Source organism: Octodon degus, unplaced genomic scaffold (assembly GCF_000260255.1).
Source record: "Octodon degus isolate 3935 unplaced genomic scaffold, OctDeg1.0 scaffold00028, whole genome shotgun sequence".
Taxonomy (NCBI): domain Eukaryota; kingdom Metazoa; phylum Chordata; class Mammalia; order Rodentia; family Octodontidae; genus Octodon; species Octodon degus.
In genome coordinates, this window is record NW_004524604.1 from 3285003 (window position 1) to 3300683 (window position 15681).

The 15681-nt window shown below is 43.4% G+C and overlaps 1 protein-coding gene and 1 pseudogene across 1 annotated transcript in view; one reads left to right on the top strand and one right to left on the bottom strand.

The window, feature by feature from the left end:
• The window catches only part of Hsd17b11 (hydroxysteroid 17-beta dehydrogenase 11), a 43201-nt gene that overhangs the window by 14309 nt on the left and 13211 nt on the right, over positions 1–15681 (top strand). The window contains exon 5 of the mRNA XM_004629261.2: positions 8728–8865. Coding sequence (XP_004629318.1) covers positions 8728–8865 — 138 coding nt within the window. The remainder of the gene's footprint in view (positions 1–8727; positions 8866–15681) is intronic.
• On the bottom strand, positions 10237–10558 carry LOC105741921 (annotated as a pseudogene).

The following is a 15681-nucleotide window of genomic DNA, read 5'->3' on the forward strand; positions in this document are numbered from 1 at the left end:
GTGAGGTTCGAACTCCAGCAACCTGAGGCTGACAGCTTTGTGGAAACAGCCACTTAAAGGCCTGAGCTAGGGCCAGGCCCCCACCTTTGATTTTAAGAAGAAAACAATGAGTTGCCTGATAGGCTTTGCCAATCCAGATAGCTTGTTTATGAGAATACCAGGTGTTATGGTATATGTCTAGGTGTCCCCCAAAGCCTCATGCAGTCATGGGGCGGACTTCTAGAGTTTGTGATTAGCTCATGATCATCTGGGATTATGGATGTGTGAGTGCTACACCCAGCCTGGGGTGGATAGCCTCAGTGACACGTAAGGGAGACAGAGAGACAGACTTGCTCTCCGCAGCCACTGTTGCTGCTGCTCCTCCACTGTGTTCTTGCGCTCTGCCGCTGCCTTGAAGGCTGCTCTCTGCCATGTGCCGCTCTGCCTTGGAGCCAGCTGAGTGTGGACTGAAACCTCCAATAACTGAGCTAAATAAACCGTTCCTCCCTTCATTTTGGGTGTTGGGTATTTGTCCCAACAATGAGAGAAGAGTAGCTGAGACACCAGGGTAGAAAAATTCAGCGAAACTGAATCCTGAGCCTTAACTTATAATGAAATGTAATCCAAATGAATAATTTGGAATAAAAAGTGAAAATTCAGAGTAGTTACAATAAACAACTTGCTATGATTTTATGAACAATAGAGGGGAAAAATGTTATGTGTTTTTTTTTTTTTTTTTTTTTCTGGAACCAGGGATTGAACTCAGGCCCTTTGTGCTTGCCAGGGAAGCGTTTATTCCACTGAGCCATCTCCTCAGCCCTGGAAAAAATGTTGCTATGAGCACACATAGGTTTACTCTAATGTTCAAAAATATAGTATTCTTTTTTAACATGTTCAAGGTAGGCAACTCTTAGGGTTTCCTGAAGTTTCCGCTTCTGTTATGGTTTGTGTCTAGGTGTCTCCCCAAAGCCTCATGCAGTCTTGGGGTGGCTTCTGGAGTTTGTGATTGATTACTGTGGGTGTGGATGCTGCCCCTGCCCTGGGGCAGGTAATTTGCATTACAATGTAAGGAGGGAAGAGAACTCAGCTGCTTGAGCTGCTGCTAGCCTCCCTTGCGCTCTTGCTCTTTGCCTCTGCCATGAAAGGTTGCTTTCTGCTATGTGCTGCTCTGCGTTGGACCCAGATGAGTATGGACAGAAACCTCCAGTAATTGTGAGCTAAATAAACCTCTTTTCCTTTAATTTGAGTGTTGGGTATTTGTCCCAGCAACGAGACAAGAGTAAGAAAGACAGCTTCGTTTAAGAAAAATCAGAATTTAGTGAAAGAAAAAAATTACTGATAGGGCCAGGGAGATGGCTCAGTACAATAAGCTCTTGCTTGACAAGTGCAAGGGCCAGAGTTCAATCCCCGGTTCCACCAAAAAAAAAGTTTCAAAAAATTACTGATAACCACATACACACAGACACATGCACACACACACAGAGACTATACAACCATGATAAGCATTTTTTATAATTTTTAGATATAACAATGCATTGAGACAAATTATAAATGTAGATATAGCATCACTGAGAAAAATCTGCATTCATAATCTTGTATTTTCACTTTAAAATATGTATTTCAGGCTAATAAATAGATGTGTGCAACATCATTTTCAGTTTCTGCACTAAAAAAAAAGGGCCAGCCAGATAGCTCAGCAGACTAAAGCGCATGCTTAAGCAGAGCGCAGCGGCCAGGGTTCGATGCCTATCATGCCTTGCCAGCCCTGGCCATGGGGCACGCTGAGATGACTATTGAGACTGGGCGTGGTGGCACTTGCCTGTAATCCCAGCACTTGGGAGGCTGAACACAGTAGAATCACTTTGAGTCCGATCTGCATAGTGAGACCCTGTAGATCCTATAGACCCTGTACTAAATACATTTTTTTAAAAAATCAATTTCTGGGGCTGGTGAGATGGCTCAGTGGTCTAAAGCACCTACTTAGAACAAGCTAAGCTAAGCATAAAGCACAGGGACCTCAGTTCAAACCCCAGCACCACATGCCAGCCAGCTCCGCCCCCTGGTGGGCTGAACTGGCCATACACACACACAAAATCAATAAATAAATTTAAAAAAAAATCAATTTCTGTGCCATCATTTTGGGGATTTGTCAAGATGCTTTTGGTTTGGGCTGGGGTTGTACCTCAGGAAGAGTGTTCGCTTGGCATGCACAAGGCCCTGGGCTTAATCCTGTGTGTGTGTGTGTGTGTGTGTGTGTGTGTGTGTGTGTGTGTCTGTTTCTCTCTCATCTATCTATCTATCTATCTATCTATCTATCTATCTATCTATCTAAGTTAGAAAACAGAAATCTTAAACCACCCCAGACCAAAGGAAGATATTATTGTGTTATGTGTTTTCAACATAGAAACCAGACCAGAATGCAAAATTAAAATTTAAATATGAGCTTTTTATTACCGGGCCCAGGACCACTTGACCATACTCACGCAGGAGAGGACAAATGGCCAGGAGCCTTAGAAGTATAGAGGTTTTAAAGGTAGAAACCGCATCCTGTTTGGCAAACGAATTTGTCATTTAACATAGAACAGTACCATTAGGGACAGCGTGACCCTTGCTCAGCATATTTTTTCTTGGAGCATTGTTTTCTGGGAACTCTCACTCTACTGATGATTTATCAACGGTACCCTGAGCCTCCTGGTCATCTTACAAGGAAGCAGGGTCTCAGAAAGTTGAGCAGAGTAATTTTTTACATTCAGGTTGACATTAACTTATCACATTCTCCACTGGTTTTTGTATATGATGAGGGGAACCCTAGTAACACTCAAAAAGGGATTTTTTTATCTGCCCAAGGGGCGATAGTTTTATATCTCTAGCTTTAGCAGAAGAATTCCCCGTCTTCAGTGGCATCCCCACAAGTATGATAGATGTTTGTGCTAGGGCACAGATAGACTGGTGGAGACCCCTGGCAAATTTTTTTGCCCATCTTATTTTATCATTTTTATATCTAAATAGGTAGGGAGACATAGAATTCAGGGTTCTGAGTAGCAATCTTTGCCCCATCTAAGGTCCAAGTCAGCCACCATGTGTAAGTGGTGGGAGAATATTGACTCTCTGTTAGCCCTAACAAGAACCAGTAGAGCCACATCTGGTCAGTTTGACCTTGAGGGGGTTAGCAGTCTTTTGTAAAGTCCACTTATCTGACTGTTGATCTGTGGAGGCTGGCTTAATGTGGGAATGGTGAGTCCAGTGTTTTTTGTTGTTGTTTTTTTTTTTTTTTTTCTATTACCTGGACCACAATGGGAGTGCTTAGGACAACAGGGTGTGGTCCACTCCATCGGGGTCCAAGAGTTGACAAGTCTCACTTCTTGATTCACACCAAGGATCCAGGCCAGCTGCTAACAGGGTGTTGGCTCCTCTGAGTTATGGGTGATGATGGCAGAAGAGGGAGTGTGTAGCCTGCAGAATAGACTGCAGAGCCTGTAAGGATTTTTTTTTTTTAAACATTTATTTATTTATTTATTTATTTATTTATTGTGTGTGTGTGTGTGTGTGTGTGGCCAGCTCAGCCCACCAGGGGGCGGGGCTGGCTGGCATGTGGTGCTGGGGGATTGAACCGTGGTCCCTGTGTTTTGCTTAGCTTAGCTTGTTCTAAGAAGGTGCTTTAGACCACTGAGCCATCTCACCAGCCCGCCTGTAAGGATTTAACAAGTTCTTGATTAGAAATGGATGTCAGGCTCTCCTCCCCCAACTTAGGGATTCAAAGGGCATGATCCCTTGTATCTCAATCTTTTATATTTTCTCCAATACTGGCACCAAGGGTGGCATTCTTCTAAATAGGATTTTAAAAGGAGTGAGCCCATCCTGGTAGGGGCGCAGCATGACAGCAGCAGGGCTGTCACAAGCATAGGCACCTAGTCCGTACCTCTCTCCTGGCACAGTTTGGACAGGGTGCTCCTCAGGGTGCGGTTTTGTCACTATATTTGGCCCACGCTTTTGGAGACAGTAGGCAGTATCTAGCTTTTATTTCAGGCCCAAAACACTGGAAAGGCTCTCTACCCACAAAACTAGGCCCATTATCTGAGCCTATCTTAATGGGGAGCCCATACCTGGGGATGATTAGTTTTATCAGTGTTTTTATCACCTCTCTAGAGGTCTCAAGTCTGGAGGGCAAGGCCTCCACCCATCCTGAGAAGCTGTAAATTAGCACCAACAAGTACTTTTGTTTCTAACAGTCAGCTTGACCTCAGTAAAGTCTACTTTGACATCTTCAAAAGGGAAGATTCCCTGTCGGCAGACACCTGGTTTACACTGTGGGTGAGAAACTAGATTATTGTTAGCATAAGTCACACATTTGCTGGCCGCTGAGGTGTACAAGGTCTAAAGCCCGGAGATATAAAAATAGTGGCCAAGCAGCTTGGTCATAGCTATCTTTTTCAGATGGGTCTTGTCATATAGTTTCCGAATCACAAAATGTCCCATGTGTTTAGACAAAAAAAAATATTTTTCTCCTGACAAGATTTGTCACCCATTTTTTCTGATGTCCCTTCTGGCTTGGCCCACAATAACTCAGTCTCAAAATATTTGGGTGGCTGAAGGAGTGGCACTAACATGACCTGTATTTTTGGCAGTGAGTCCCCCACAGCAGCTTGCTTTGCTGTCAGGTCAGCAGCCCTATTGCCTCGGCCTTTTTGATGTCCAGGACAGTGTATCGGGGCCAGGGAGATGGCTCAGTGGAATAAGTGCTTCCCTGGTAAGCACAAGGGCCTGAGTTCAATCCCCGGTTCCCTAACAAAACAAAAAAAACAAAAAACAGGATGGTGTATCATTGCCACTTTAATGGGCTACCATATTTTCTGTAACAAGAAAATCTCTTGGGATTTTTTTTTTTAAAGGCTACCTTTCTTTCTTTCTTTCTTTCTTTCTTTCTTTCTTTCTTTCTTTCTGTGTGTGGCCAGCTCAGCCCACCAGGGGGCGGGGCTGGCTGGCCTGTGGTGCTGGGGGATTGAACTGGGGTCCCTGTGCTTTGCTAAGTTTGTTCTAAGTAGGTGCTTTAGAACACTGAGCCATCTCACCAGCCCCTCTTGGGAGGTTTTTGGTTATTTTTTTGGTGGAACCAGGGATTGAACTCAGGTCCTTGCGCTTGCCAGGGAAGCACTTATTCCACTGAGCCATCTCTCGGCCCCTCTTGGGAGTTTTTTATGTCTTTTCCTCTTGCGGTTAGGAGGCCTCTTTATTTTGAGCTGATGTCCCTGGGGGCAGTGTTGCTGACCACACTGATCTTTCCACAATCACAGCCACTGCTCCTGCCCTCCATGCCCCATCTATTACCATACTGCTTCCATCTGCAAACAAGACGAGGTCTTGGAGTGGTGTGTCCTGCAGTCAGGTCTTATAAAATAAATAGCCTCATGGTCTTTACATAATCTTTCTCTGGGGGTTCCAATGACATTGGAAGGAGGGATGCAGGGTTATTGACCTGTATAGTCTCAAGAGTTAGGTGTGAGTCCTTAAGGAGGGCTGTGTGGTACTGGGCTAGCCTAAAGCCAGAGAGCCACTTTCTACTAGGACCCTACAGCAGTATCTCCATCTCATGGGACACGAACATGCTCAACTTCTGTCGCAGAGTTAATTTGTCAGTCTCTTTTACTAATACAGCAGCTGCTGCAGCAGCTTGTAAGCATGATGGCACCCAGCAAGCCACATACTCCAGTCTTTGGACAGATAGGCCGTGGGGCGCTTCCATAGCCCTAAGGTCTGAGTTAAGACTCTCCTTGTAACTACTTCTTTTTTATGAACAAACAGCTGAAAGGGCTCAGTGATGTCTGGTAGGGCCAGAGCCCGAGCCCGAGCCCTTAAGAGTTTCTTGTTGGGCTGGTGAGATGGCTCAGTGGTCTAAAGCACCTACTTAGAACAAGCTAAGCCAAGCAAAGCACAGGGACCGCAGTTCAATCCCCCAGCACCACATGCCAGCCAGCCCCGCCCACTGGTGGGCTGAGCTGGCCACACACACACAAAATAAATAAATGAAATTAAAAAAAAAAAAAAAAGAGTTTCTTGTTTAATTTATCAGTGCTTTTGCTGTTCTGAATTCTAATCCAAGTGGGACGCTATTACCTCCCTTCAGGGTTTTATATAAGGTTTTAGCAACAGAGGCAAAACTTGACACCTAAAAACAACAAAAATCCACATTTCCAGGAACTCTCATAACTCTTTTTGGTCTTGGGTTCCTCTAGCTAATAACAAATCATCTATATACTGTAAGAGAGAAAACTTAGGATTGTTATTAGCAAAAGGCATCAGGTTTTTTGATAAAACTTTTCCAAGAAAAGTAAACCGAATTTTGAATCCTTGGGATGTCATGTCCACATCACTGGCACTTGTGTCTCCCTCTTTCTGGATCCTCCTGTTAAAGGCAAACAACTCCTGGGAAGCAGCTGCCAAGAGAATACAAAAGAATCTATCTTTAAATGTAACACAGCATACCAGATCCAGTTAGGTGGAAGCAGACTTAAGCACCTTAAATATAAAGTGTGACCAGAGAACTGGTATTTTTTATTTATTTATTTATTTTTTCCCAAAGGGACTTTTTTTGATCTTATTTTCACTATTTTCTTTTTTGGTACCGGGAATCGAACTCGGGGCCTTGCACTTGCTGGGCAGGCGCTGCGCCACCGAGCCACATCCCCGGCCCTTATTTATTTTTTTGAGAACTGTTATTTTTTATCAGCCATGGACATTTCAGTGGTTAAATCCCAGTAGAGTGTTAACAGTCAACAATTATACTTTTATAGTGAACATTTGACACACACACACACATATATATATGTATGTATATATGTAAATATATATATAGTAACGTAAGTGAAGATAAATTTGTCTAGCTTAGTTATCATATATATCACATAAGTTTTTGTTCATGTTGGCTTGACATGAATATATATATATATATGTATATATATATATAATTTAGATATCACTTAGACCAGCTGTTAACTCAGGAGAAAACACACTTTAGAATCTATATTTAAAGCTTAGGTAGGGGCTGGAGAGATGGCTCAGTGGTCTAAAGCACCTACTTAGAACAAGCTTAGCAAAAGCATCAGGGACCGCGGTTCAATCCCCCAGCACCACATGCCAGCCAGCCCGCCCCCTGGTGGGCTGAGCTGGCCTCTCTCTCTCTCTCTCTCTCTCTCTCTCTCTCTCTCTCAAATAAATAAATAAAATTAAAAAAAAAAGATATCTTTAAAGCTTAGGTAACAACATGTAAATCTATAAACAAATATGTAAATCAAACAAATATCTTTACAAAACCAGAGTGCACTCAAATGTATTTCTGGACAGATTAAACTATGATGAGACACTTTTTTCCTGTCTATATTTTTATTTTGTACTTTCTCTGCTATAGAGCAGTAACTTATTCCTGCAGACTTTTTTTTTTTTTTCATTTGTGTGTGTGTGTGTGTGTGTGTGTGTGTGTGTGTGTGTGGCCAACTCAGCCCACCAGGGGGCAGGGCTGGCTGGCATGTGGTGCTGGGGGATTGAACTGCGGTCCCTGTGCTTTACTAAGCTTGTTCTAAGTAGGTGCTTTAGACCACTGAGCCATCTCACCAGCCCCCCTGCAAACTTTTTATTTTTTGCAGTTTGCAGCAGATAACCAGAAGAAGCATAGGCTAGGGGAGGAGACTCAGAATCCCCTCCCTGTGGCCGCAGCAGGAAAGCAGCTGCCCACGAGGCTGGGGGGCAGGGAAAGGTGAGCAGTAAACCTCCCTAGAAAGGGTAGGATGGATAAGGGCCCATGAGTTGAGCTAGTGAGCTCTGTGAGCTATTATTACCCTACCATCAGTTCAACTGTGAGAAGAGGGGGTAGAGAAAGGAAGAGAACCCAGAAGACGAAGCAAGAACAGCGGCTGTAGCACCCGTGGCTGAAGCTCCCCTGGATGCCACAATGCCCAGGATGAGACAACAGGAATCCCAAAAGCATTCCCCACATTCACCTCAGGACCCATCAAAGTTCCGAATCATGCAGCCCAGGACAATCGGTTTGCTCTGTACCGATCCGGCCATATCAAAGTTCTCAGCAGTGTCCCCTCTCGGTCCACACAGTAGAAGCCCAAGACTAATGTAATTTGACACAGCAGCAATAACTGGAATGTAAGAGGGCAATGAAGCTAGGTTTGCATCCTTCTGCATTTCTAGGTAGACTATCACAAAAGGCAAAAGGGGAAAGAAACAACTAATACCATTGCCCTTGCGCTGGCACAAGTGCAGCTGGGGACACAGGCACGTTGGGGACAGAGAACAAACAATTCAGACAAACAAACAAATGGACAATAACATCCTGGGAAATTTAGCTTTCCTTTTCTTTTCTTTACTAATTTAGATTCTTGGCTGGATTTCAAACCAAAACAAACTGCCAACATTCCCATAGATTCCCTGGTAAGGTAACACAGGGTTCTCCCTGCAACAAAAAACAAACCTCATGGGGCCTCCAACCCAAGAGAAAACGAATCTTAAGAATATTTATCTATGAGACAACAGACTCAGTGAGAAAGAGAACATGTCAGCAATATCTCGGGAATACTCCTCTGAGATAGATTGACCTAACTTTCACATCTGGAAGTTAGGGCCCATCAACACCAGCCTTGAGAGAAGAGCAAAAGCCACTCAAATCTTACCTAGGTCAGAGTAAGGTCTGTTATTTCTTTCCACACTGTGGCATTCCATTCCTTCCTAAACTCTCTTCATTTACAGCTCCAGCAAGTTTGCTGCTGTTGGATTTCACAGAGCTTTGACTGAGGAACTGGCAGCCTTAGAGCGAACTGGAGTCAAAACAACTTGTCTCTGCCCGAATTTCATTAACACTGGCTTCATCAAAAACCCAAGTACCAAGTAAGTGGAGACTGAAATCAAGGTTGAAGGATTAGTTATTGCTTTGCCTATCCATCATTCTTTGGGTTTTCTTAAATAGCTTAATCCCCCCTCCCAACACCTGATACTCAGTGCCTTTATTCATTTTGCTTTCAGCTTCTGTAGATTGGGGGAAAACAGATGGAGAGACAAAGTAAGAAAGAGCAGACAGAATGACTGTGTAGGTACACATGCATGGTGCAGCGGAACTTGCTACCCTTTCCTGTTTTCCCTTCCTAAATAGTGGTTCTCAGACTCAAATACATGCACTTGTCACCCGAAGTGCTTGCGACCCGTATTGGCTTCCTAACCCACAGACAATGGGCTGTCAGGTTTGGCTAAGGCAGGGTAGTAGGAGGGCAGGGGTCCTAGAGCGCTGTGTTTAGAAAGCATCCTAGTGACTGTGAAAAGCTGTCCAGGACTGCGTGTGAAAAGCTCTTTCCCTTGGTAATGAAGGTTATCATCTAAGATGAGTACCAGGCCACATTCTTTCCTTGATTGAAAAGTGACAGATGTGTTCACTTTGGCAGTACATATACTAAAAAAAAAAAAAAAAAAAAAAAAGAAAGAAAAAAAGTAAAATCGCAAAACATCAGCTCTAAGAATATTGTTTAACATTTTCTTTCTTTGGAACTAGATTTAGTGCCTTTATGATCAGGATGCATGTATTCTCAAATCCCAAAATTACAAATAAATACAAATCAGAAAGATTCTTTTCAAGCTTCCATAATCTAGAAACCACTCTTCAATGTTTGTATAAATGTCCTTCTAGTCATCTTTATGTATTGAATAAATGTCTATATTTTTAATAACTGGACTGTATTATTCATGAGGTTCTGGAACCAGTAAATAACCTCCTTTTGTTGTATTATTTCATGGACATCTCTTGTATAGAAGTTTTATCAGTGCAGGGGTCGGGGAGATAGCTCAGTAGAATAAGTGCTTCCCTGGCAAGCCCAAGGGCCTGGGTTCAATCCCTGATTCCACAAAAAAAAAGAAAAAGAAAAAGAAGTTTATCAGTGCAATTCAGTGTGCATTCTTTTATAGGCATCTTTTCATATTGATAGATGCAGAGTTTTATCATAAGTGTTATTGATTACTGGGCGCAAACAGCAAATAGCATAGTGTCTCGTGATGAAAATTTTAGGGCTATTTTCAATGTTCTGGATTTTCTTTTTTTTTTTAATTTGACGGAACCGGGGATTGAACTCAGGCCCCTGCGCTTGCCAGGGAAGCGCTTATTCCACTGAGCCATCTCCCCGGCCCTCTGTTCTGGATTTTTATTTTTATTTATTTATTTATTTTTTGAACACAGCAAGATTTTATTGTCTTCACAATAAAAAACATGAAAAGTTAAAACTGGATCACTTGGCCCTTTCTTTTCTTATCTCCTCCCAGTTCCAAATGCTTGCATCTCTTAATAGCCAGCATTCTCTTAGATCTGCAGTTGGGCTCAACACACTCAAGCCTCAGGACAATCTTCTTTGTAGTTTTGGCCTTCTTCCGGAAAATTGGCTTAGTCTGCCCACCATAGCCACTCTGTTTCCTGTCATAACGCCGCTTTCCCTGGGCATATAGAGAATCTTTGCCTTTTTTGTATACTGTGTCACTTTGTGGGGTTGATGCTTGCCACACTTCTTACAGAAAGTTCGCGGGGTTTGGGAACGTTCACCATGCTTGCAGGCTCACGAACAGTGAGGAAAGAGTGGAAGAAGTGTTTTGGTTTTTTTTTTGCTCCGAATGCCTTCAAGGCATGACTGGCTGGCTTGAGTTGTGGGGATCGAACCGCAGCAACCTGAGCCTGACTGCTTTGTTGAAGTAGCCACTTAAAGAACTGAGCTAAGGGGCAGGCCCCCTGTTCTGGATTTTTAACATAGCAAAGTTACCATGAATATTCTGAGTGCATAATATTTTGACATTTGGATACTTATGTCCTTCTGGTAGATTCCAGAAGCCCATTCCTGCATGAAAGGCACAGTGGTGAATACCCCAGCGTGCTGCGCTGCCCCCAGTGTTCACGGAGTCGCCTTGCTGCTGCAGCACAGGGAGCCCCTCAGTCCCTAATTACCAGGCTGTCTCCTGCTGATCTTTTAATTACTGCTTGTATAATACATCAGAACTCCTCTTTATTTCCACCGTGATGTCTAGTTAATACACATGCATATGATTTATATTCATTTCACGTCTACAAATTGTCTTTTTCATGTTCTGCTCCTTTTTTTCTGCGGAGCTACAGAGTTTAAAAACAAACACGGATGTGCTCTTTGTACATCTGTCATACCTCTTCATGTCCATTGCATATACATCTTTATCCTATTGCCTTGATGTGTATTTTTTGGATTAAGGTTTCTAAAAGTTTTCCTTCGTAGCCTGTAGATTCTAGGAGGTATTTAGAAAGGTCTTTTCCATCCCACCCTTAAAAATATATCTACTTATCTTTATTTTCTACTCATTTTGCTGGGGGTTGAACACTGCAAGACAAAACTAGTACAGTAAACAAGAAAATGAGCAGATACTAATAGATTTTTTTTAAATATTTATTTATTTTTATTTATTACATTTATTTATTGTGTGTGTGTGTGTGGCCAGCTCAGCCCACCAGGGGGCGGGGCTGGCTGGCATGTGGTGCTGGGGGATTGAACCGTGGTCCTTGTGCTTTGACCAAGCTTGTTTCAAGTAGGTGCTTTAGACCACTGAGCCATCTCTCCAGCCCCACTAATAGATGTTTTGTGATTGCATTTTTTATATTTGAGTTTTTGGCTTCATGAAAATTTACCTAAAGTGATGTTGATATAGTGGAAAGAAACTCCCAGCCTGCTACATGTTTGGTGTGAGTTCATGTTCTCTAAAACCGAAGAATGAATTTTAGGACAACACAGGTTTAAGAGCAGAATATATTTATTGCAGGAAGGAAAGCTGTCCGAGAGAGACAGAGGGGGACCCAGGTGGGATGCCAAGGACCCGGCCTTTTCTAGGGACTTTAATAGAGCAAAACCGTGGGGGGAGTCAGGTCTAAGGTGGGGAAACATGAGAAATGGAAACGTGGGCATGAGGTGGGACAAAACTCTGGTCAACCAATAAGATTACAAGCACAGTTGCTGAGGTAAAATTGATTAAATTGGGATCAAATGGGAAAGCGAGTCACATGGCATAGCAAGTGGACTTGAGTACAGAAAACGGACTGTTGTAGAGGGTTGGGTTAGTGATTCCTTCTGGCTTTTTCAAGGTGATCGATGCCTATTTTGAATGTCAGTCCCTGATGTCCATCCTTAGGGAGTTATGTTGCTGCGTTTGTTTATTCTTTTGTTTCGAGGCCTGGCCCCCAGTGGAAGTGCCTGTCCCTCCCACAGCTGCAAGGTATCTTGTCTTTCCTACTGGCTCCTTCCAGGAGAGCCCAGCCTTATCTGACTGCCATAATATTTCTATCTAACTCAGTTGCCCACAACACCTTTGTCATGTAAGATGCACTCTTTTGCATTCTCGGTTGCATTGCTCGGGATTCAACTTTTAGGTTTTAAAACTTCATCCCTTTTTCTTCTAATTTAGTTGTTGTTGATGAAAATTTTTTTTTAATTTTATGTATTTATTTATGTGTGTATGTGTGTGTGTGTGGCCAGCTCAGCCCACCAGGGGAGGGGCGGGCTGGCATGTGGTGCTGGGGGATTGAACCGTGGTCCCTGTGCTTTGCTAAGCTTGTTCTAAGTAGGTGCTTTAGACCACTGAGCCATCTCACCAGCCCGAAAATATATTTGAGGACACTTTTTTTTTTTTTTTTTTTTTTTTTTTTGGTGGAACCGGGGATTGAACTCAGACCCTTGTGCTTGCTAGGGAAGCGCTTATTCCACTGAGCCATCTCCCCGGCCCTGAAAATATATTTGAAATTAAGGAGGATCTTTCAGTGTGGCCACCTGGGAGGACAGCAGGTTGTATTTTAAATACTGTATATTTAGCCTCCATCACCCTGCAGGCGGCACAGTGCAAAGCCAACATCAGGCAGAAAATCGGGAGCTGCGCCAGAATCTATCAAATACAGACCAGAGCCCAAGAGGCGCGTTGTAAATTAAAAATATTGGAAGTGGGAGTGCACATAGCAGGCCCCACCTGCCCAGCACTGCTGTGTAGCAGCATGCCCTGCAGGCCACTGTCCCCTTGAGACAGTGGTTGTGCGACAGGGTGGGTGGGACTGTGCACAGGCTGCATAGTGCTCGTGAGCCCCAGGGAAGCCAAAATTCAAACTTGAAACATGAGTTCTACTGAACACTGGCCATCGTAAAGCTGAGAACTCCTACTAAACAGAGCTATCCTAACTCCCCTGTGATGGTAAAGTGGAAGTGCTTATTCTACTGAGCTACATCCCTGGCCCCACACATTTGAGAAGGAGTTTTGGTTTTGGTTTTTTTTTTTTTTTTTTTTTTTTTTTGGGGGGGGGGAATACTTCAGGCTGCCTTAAGGGCAGTTCTGGTACAGCTTCTGGAGCTGGGAATCGAACCGCAGTCCTATGCGCCTGCCTCCGTTTACTCAAGTGGTGCTTTAAACAACTGAGCTATCCGGCAAAGCTCCAATAAAGTCAATTTTGAAGGCAGTTCTGTTAGAAAGACAAGGTAAGAGTAAAACCCCTGTGATCCCAGCCTTGGGGAGGCTGAGGTGAGTGGGTCGCTTGAGCGTACAGGTTGGACACCTGCCCTAATAGCGAAGCAAGACTCCATCTCAAAATAAATGAAAAATAGGGCTGGTGAGATGGCTCAGTGGTCTAAAGCACCTACTTAGAACAAGCTTAGCAAAGCACAGGGACCGCGGTTCAATCCCCCAGCACCACATGCCAGCCAGCTGCGCCCCCTGGTGGGCTGAGCAGGCCACACACGCGCGCACACACACACACACACACACACACACAAATAAATAAATAAATAAATTTAAAAAAATAAATGAAAAACAAAAATGTAAGAGTGTATATTTCAACATGCCAGAGCTTAAATTCATCTACCTTCATCAATGAAAACCTAATTTATCCCTGAAGAAAAAATAAAATGAGCAAACAAGCATTTAACTTTGAGGAGTAGATTTTTTTTTTTTTTTTTTTTTTTTGCAGAACCAGGGATTGAACTCAGACCCTTGCGCTTGCCAGGGAAGCGATTATTCCACTGAGCCATCTCCCTGGCCCCTGAGGAGTAGATTAAGAGCAGTAGAAAGGATTAAGAGGTCATTAAAAATATTAAGAGCAGGGGCCGGGGAGATGGCTCAGTGGAATAAGCGCTTCCCTGGCAAGCGCAAGGGCCTGAGTTCAATCCCTGGTTCTGCAAAAAAACAAAGCAATATTAAGAGCAGATGAAGATAAAACTTGCCAGTTTTCTCTATTGATTTCACAGGTGGGTACTCAAGTAACAGATTTGAGTCTTTTTTTTTTTTTTAATTTCAGTCTTTTTCAGGGATTAAAAACAATGTATATTTTAAGTTTTCGACATATTTTGACCTTGCCAGCATAAGCTGCGAGGCAAGGGCGCCCTCTCTATGCAAAACTCCATTACTGCAACTAAAAATGATGAAACTCGCTAAAGCGCTTAGCTGGAAGGCGGGGCGATTTTCGCCCCAGCCCCGGGCTGTGTACCTGCCTGGGCCGCCCACCCAAGATAAACGGTGTAGACGAGTCCTAAAGCTGAGCTGATTTTGAAAGCAAAACGCGGTGTAGTAGGAGGAGAAAAGAACACGTGCCCTCACGGAATATCTACCTGTCCACACTCAGGTGCTGAGTGAAATCTGCCGTTAGCCTCACACCCATCTCCTGAGGAGAGGTCCTTAGCCTTCTGCCGTAGATGAGGCAGAGGGAGAGTAGCCACCCCGGAGCAGCAGAACTCCCGCCAAAGCTACTCAGTCAGATTTTTGAGGGAAGAAAATTGAACCAAGCTTTAAGAGGCTGAACTTGAAATGGTTTCTTTCATCCTGGAATCTAAAATTTTATGCATTGCAGAGAGACCATATTCCCTTAAAGGCTGTAATGTAGCATAATTGGAATTTATGAGAATTGGACACAATCTGGTGCTCTGAAAACTAAGAATTATTTTTGTTAACTAAATTTGAATATCAATAGCTTATTTAAAGTATTGACAGCCTGTTAATTCTAGAAGCCTTTTATGTTCCTTGTATAAGTTCTCTCTACTCTCCAATCCTGGAGGGACAGATTGGTCCCCTGGCCATAGCTGGACTAATTTCTAAAACAGCTCTGAAAGAAAAATCTGCGTTAGTCAGCTTTCTGTCACTATCATGAAATATATAAAATAATCAATTTGTTTATTTATTTTTTTGGTGGAACCAGGGATTGAACTCAGATCCTTGCGTTTGCTAGTCAAGCACTTATCCTACTGAGCCATCTTCCCGGCCCTAAAATAATCAATTTGTAAAAGGAAAAGTTTCTTTCGTTTTTCTGAGGCAGGGTCCTGCTATGTATTCCAGGCTAATTTAGCACTCACTATGTATCCAATACTGGGGTCAAACTTGTGGGGACCCTCTTTCCTCGGCCGCCTGCATACTAGGATTGATTACAGGCCTGTGCCCCCACATCTGGCGTGGCCTACAGCATGTCATGCTAGTTTTGTCCTAAAGACACCTTGTTTGTTTGTTTGTTTTTTGGTACCAGGGATCAAACTCAGGATCTTGCATTTGCCAGGCATTAAAGACACTTTGTTCAGAGGCCTGGCCCTAGCTCATTCTGGGGCTGGTGAGATGGCTCAGTGGTCTAAAGCACCTACTTAGAACAAGCTTAGCAAAGCACAGGGACCGCAGTTCAATCCCCCAGCACCACAT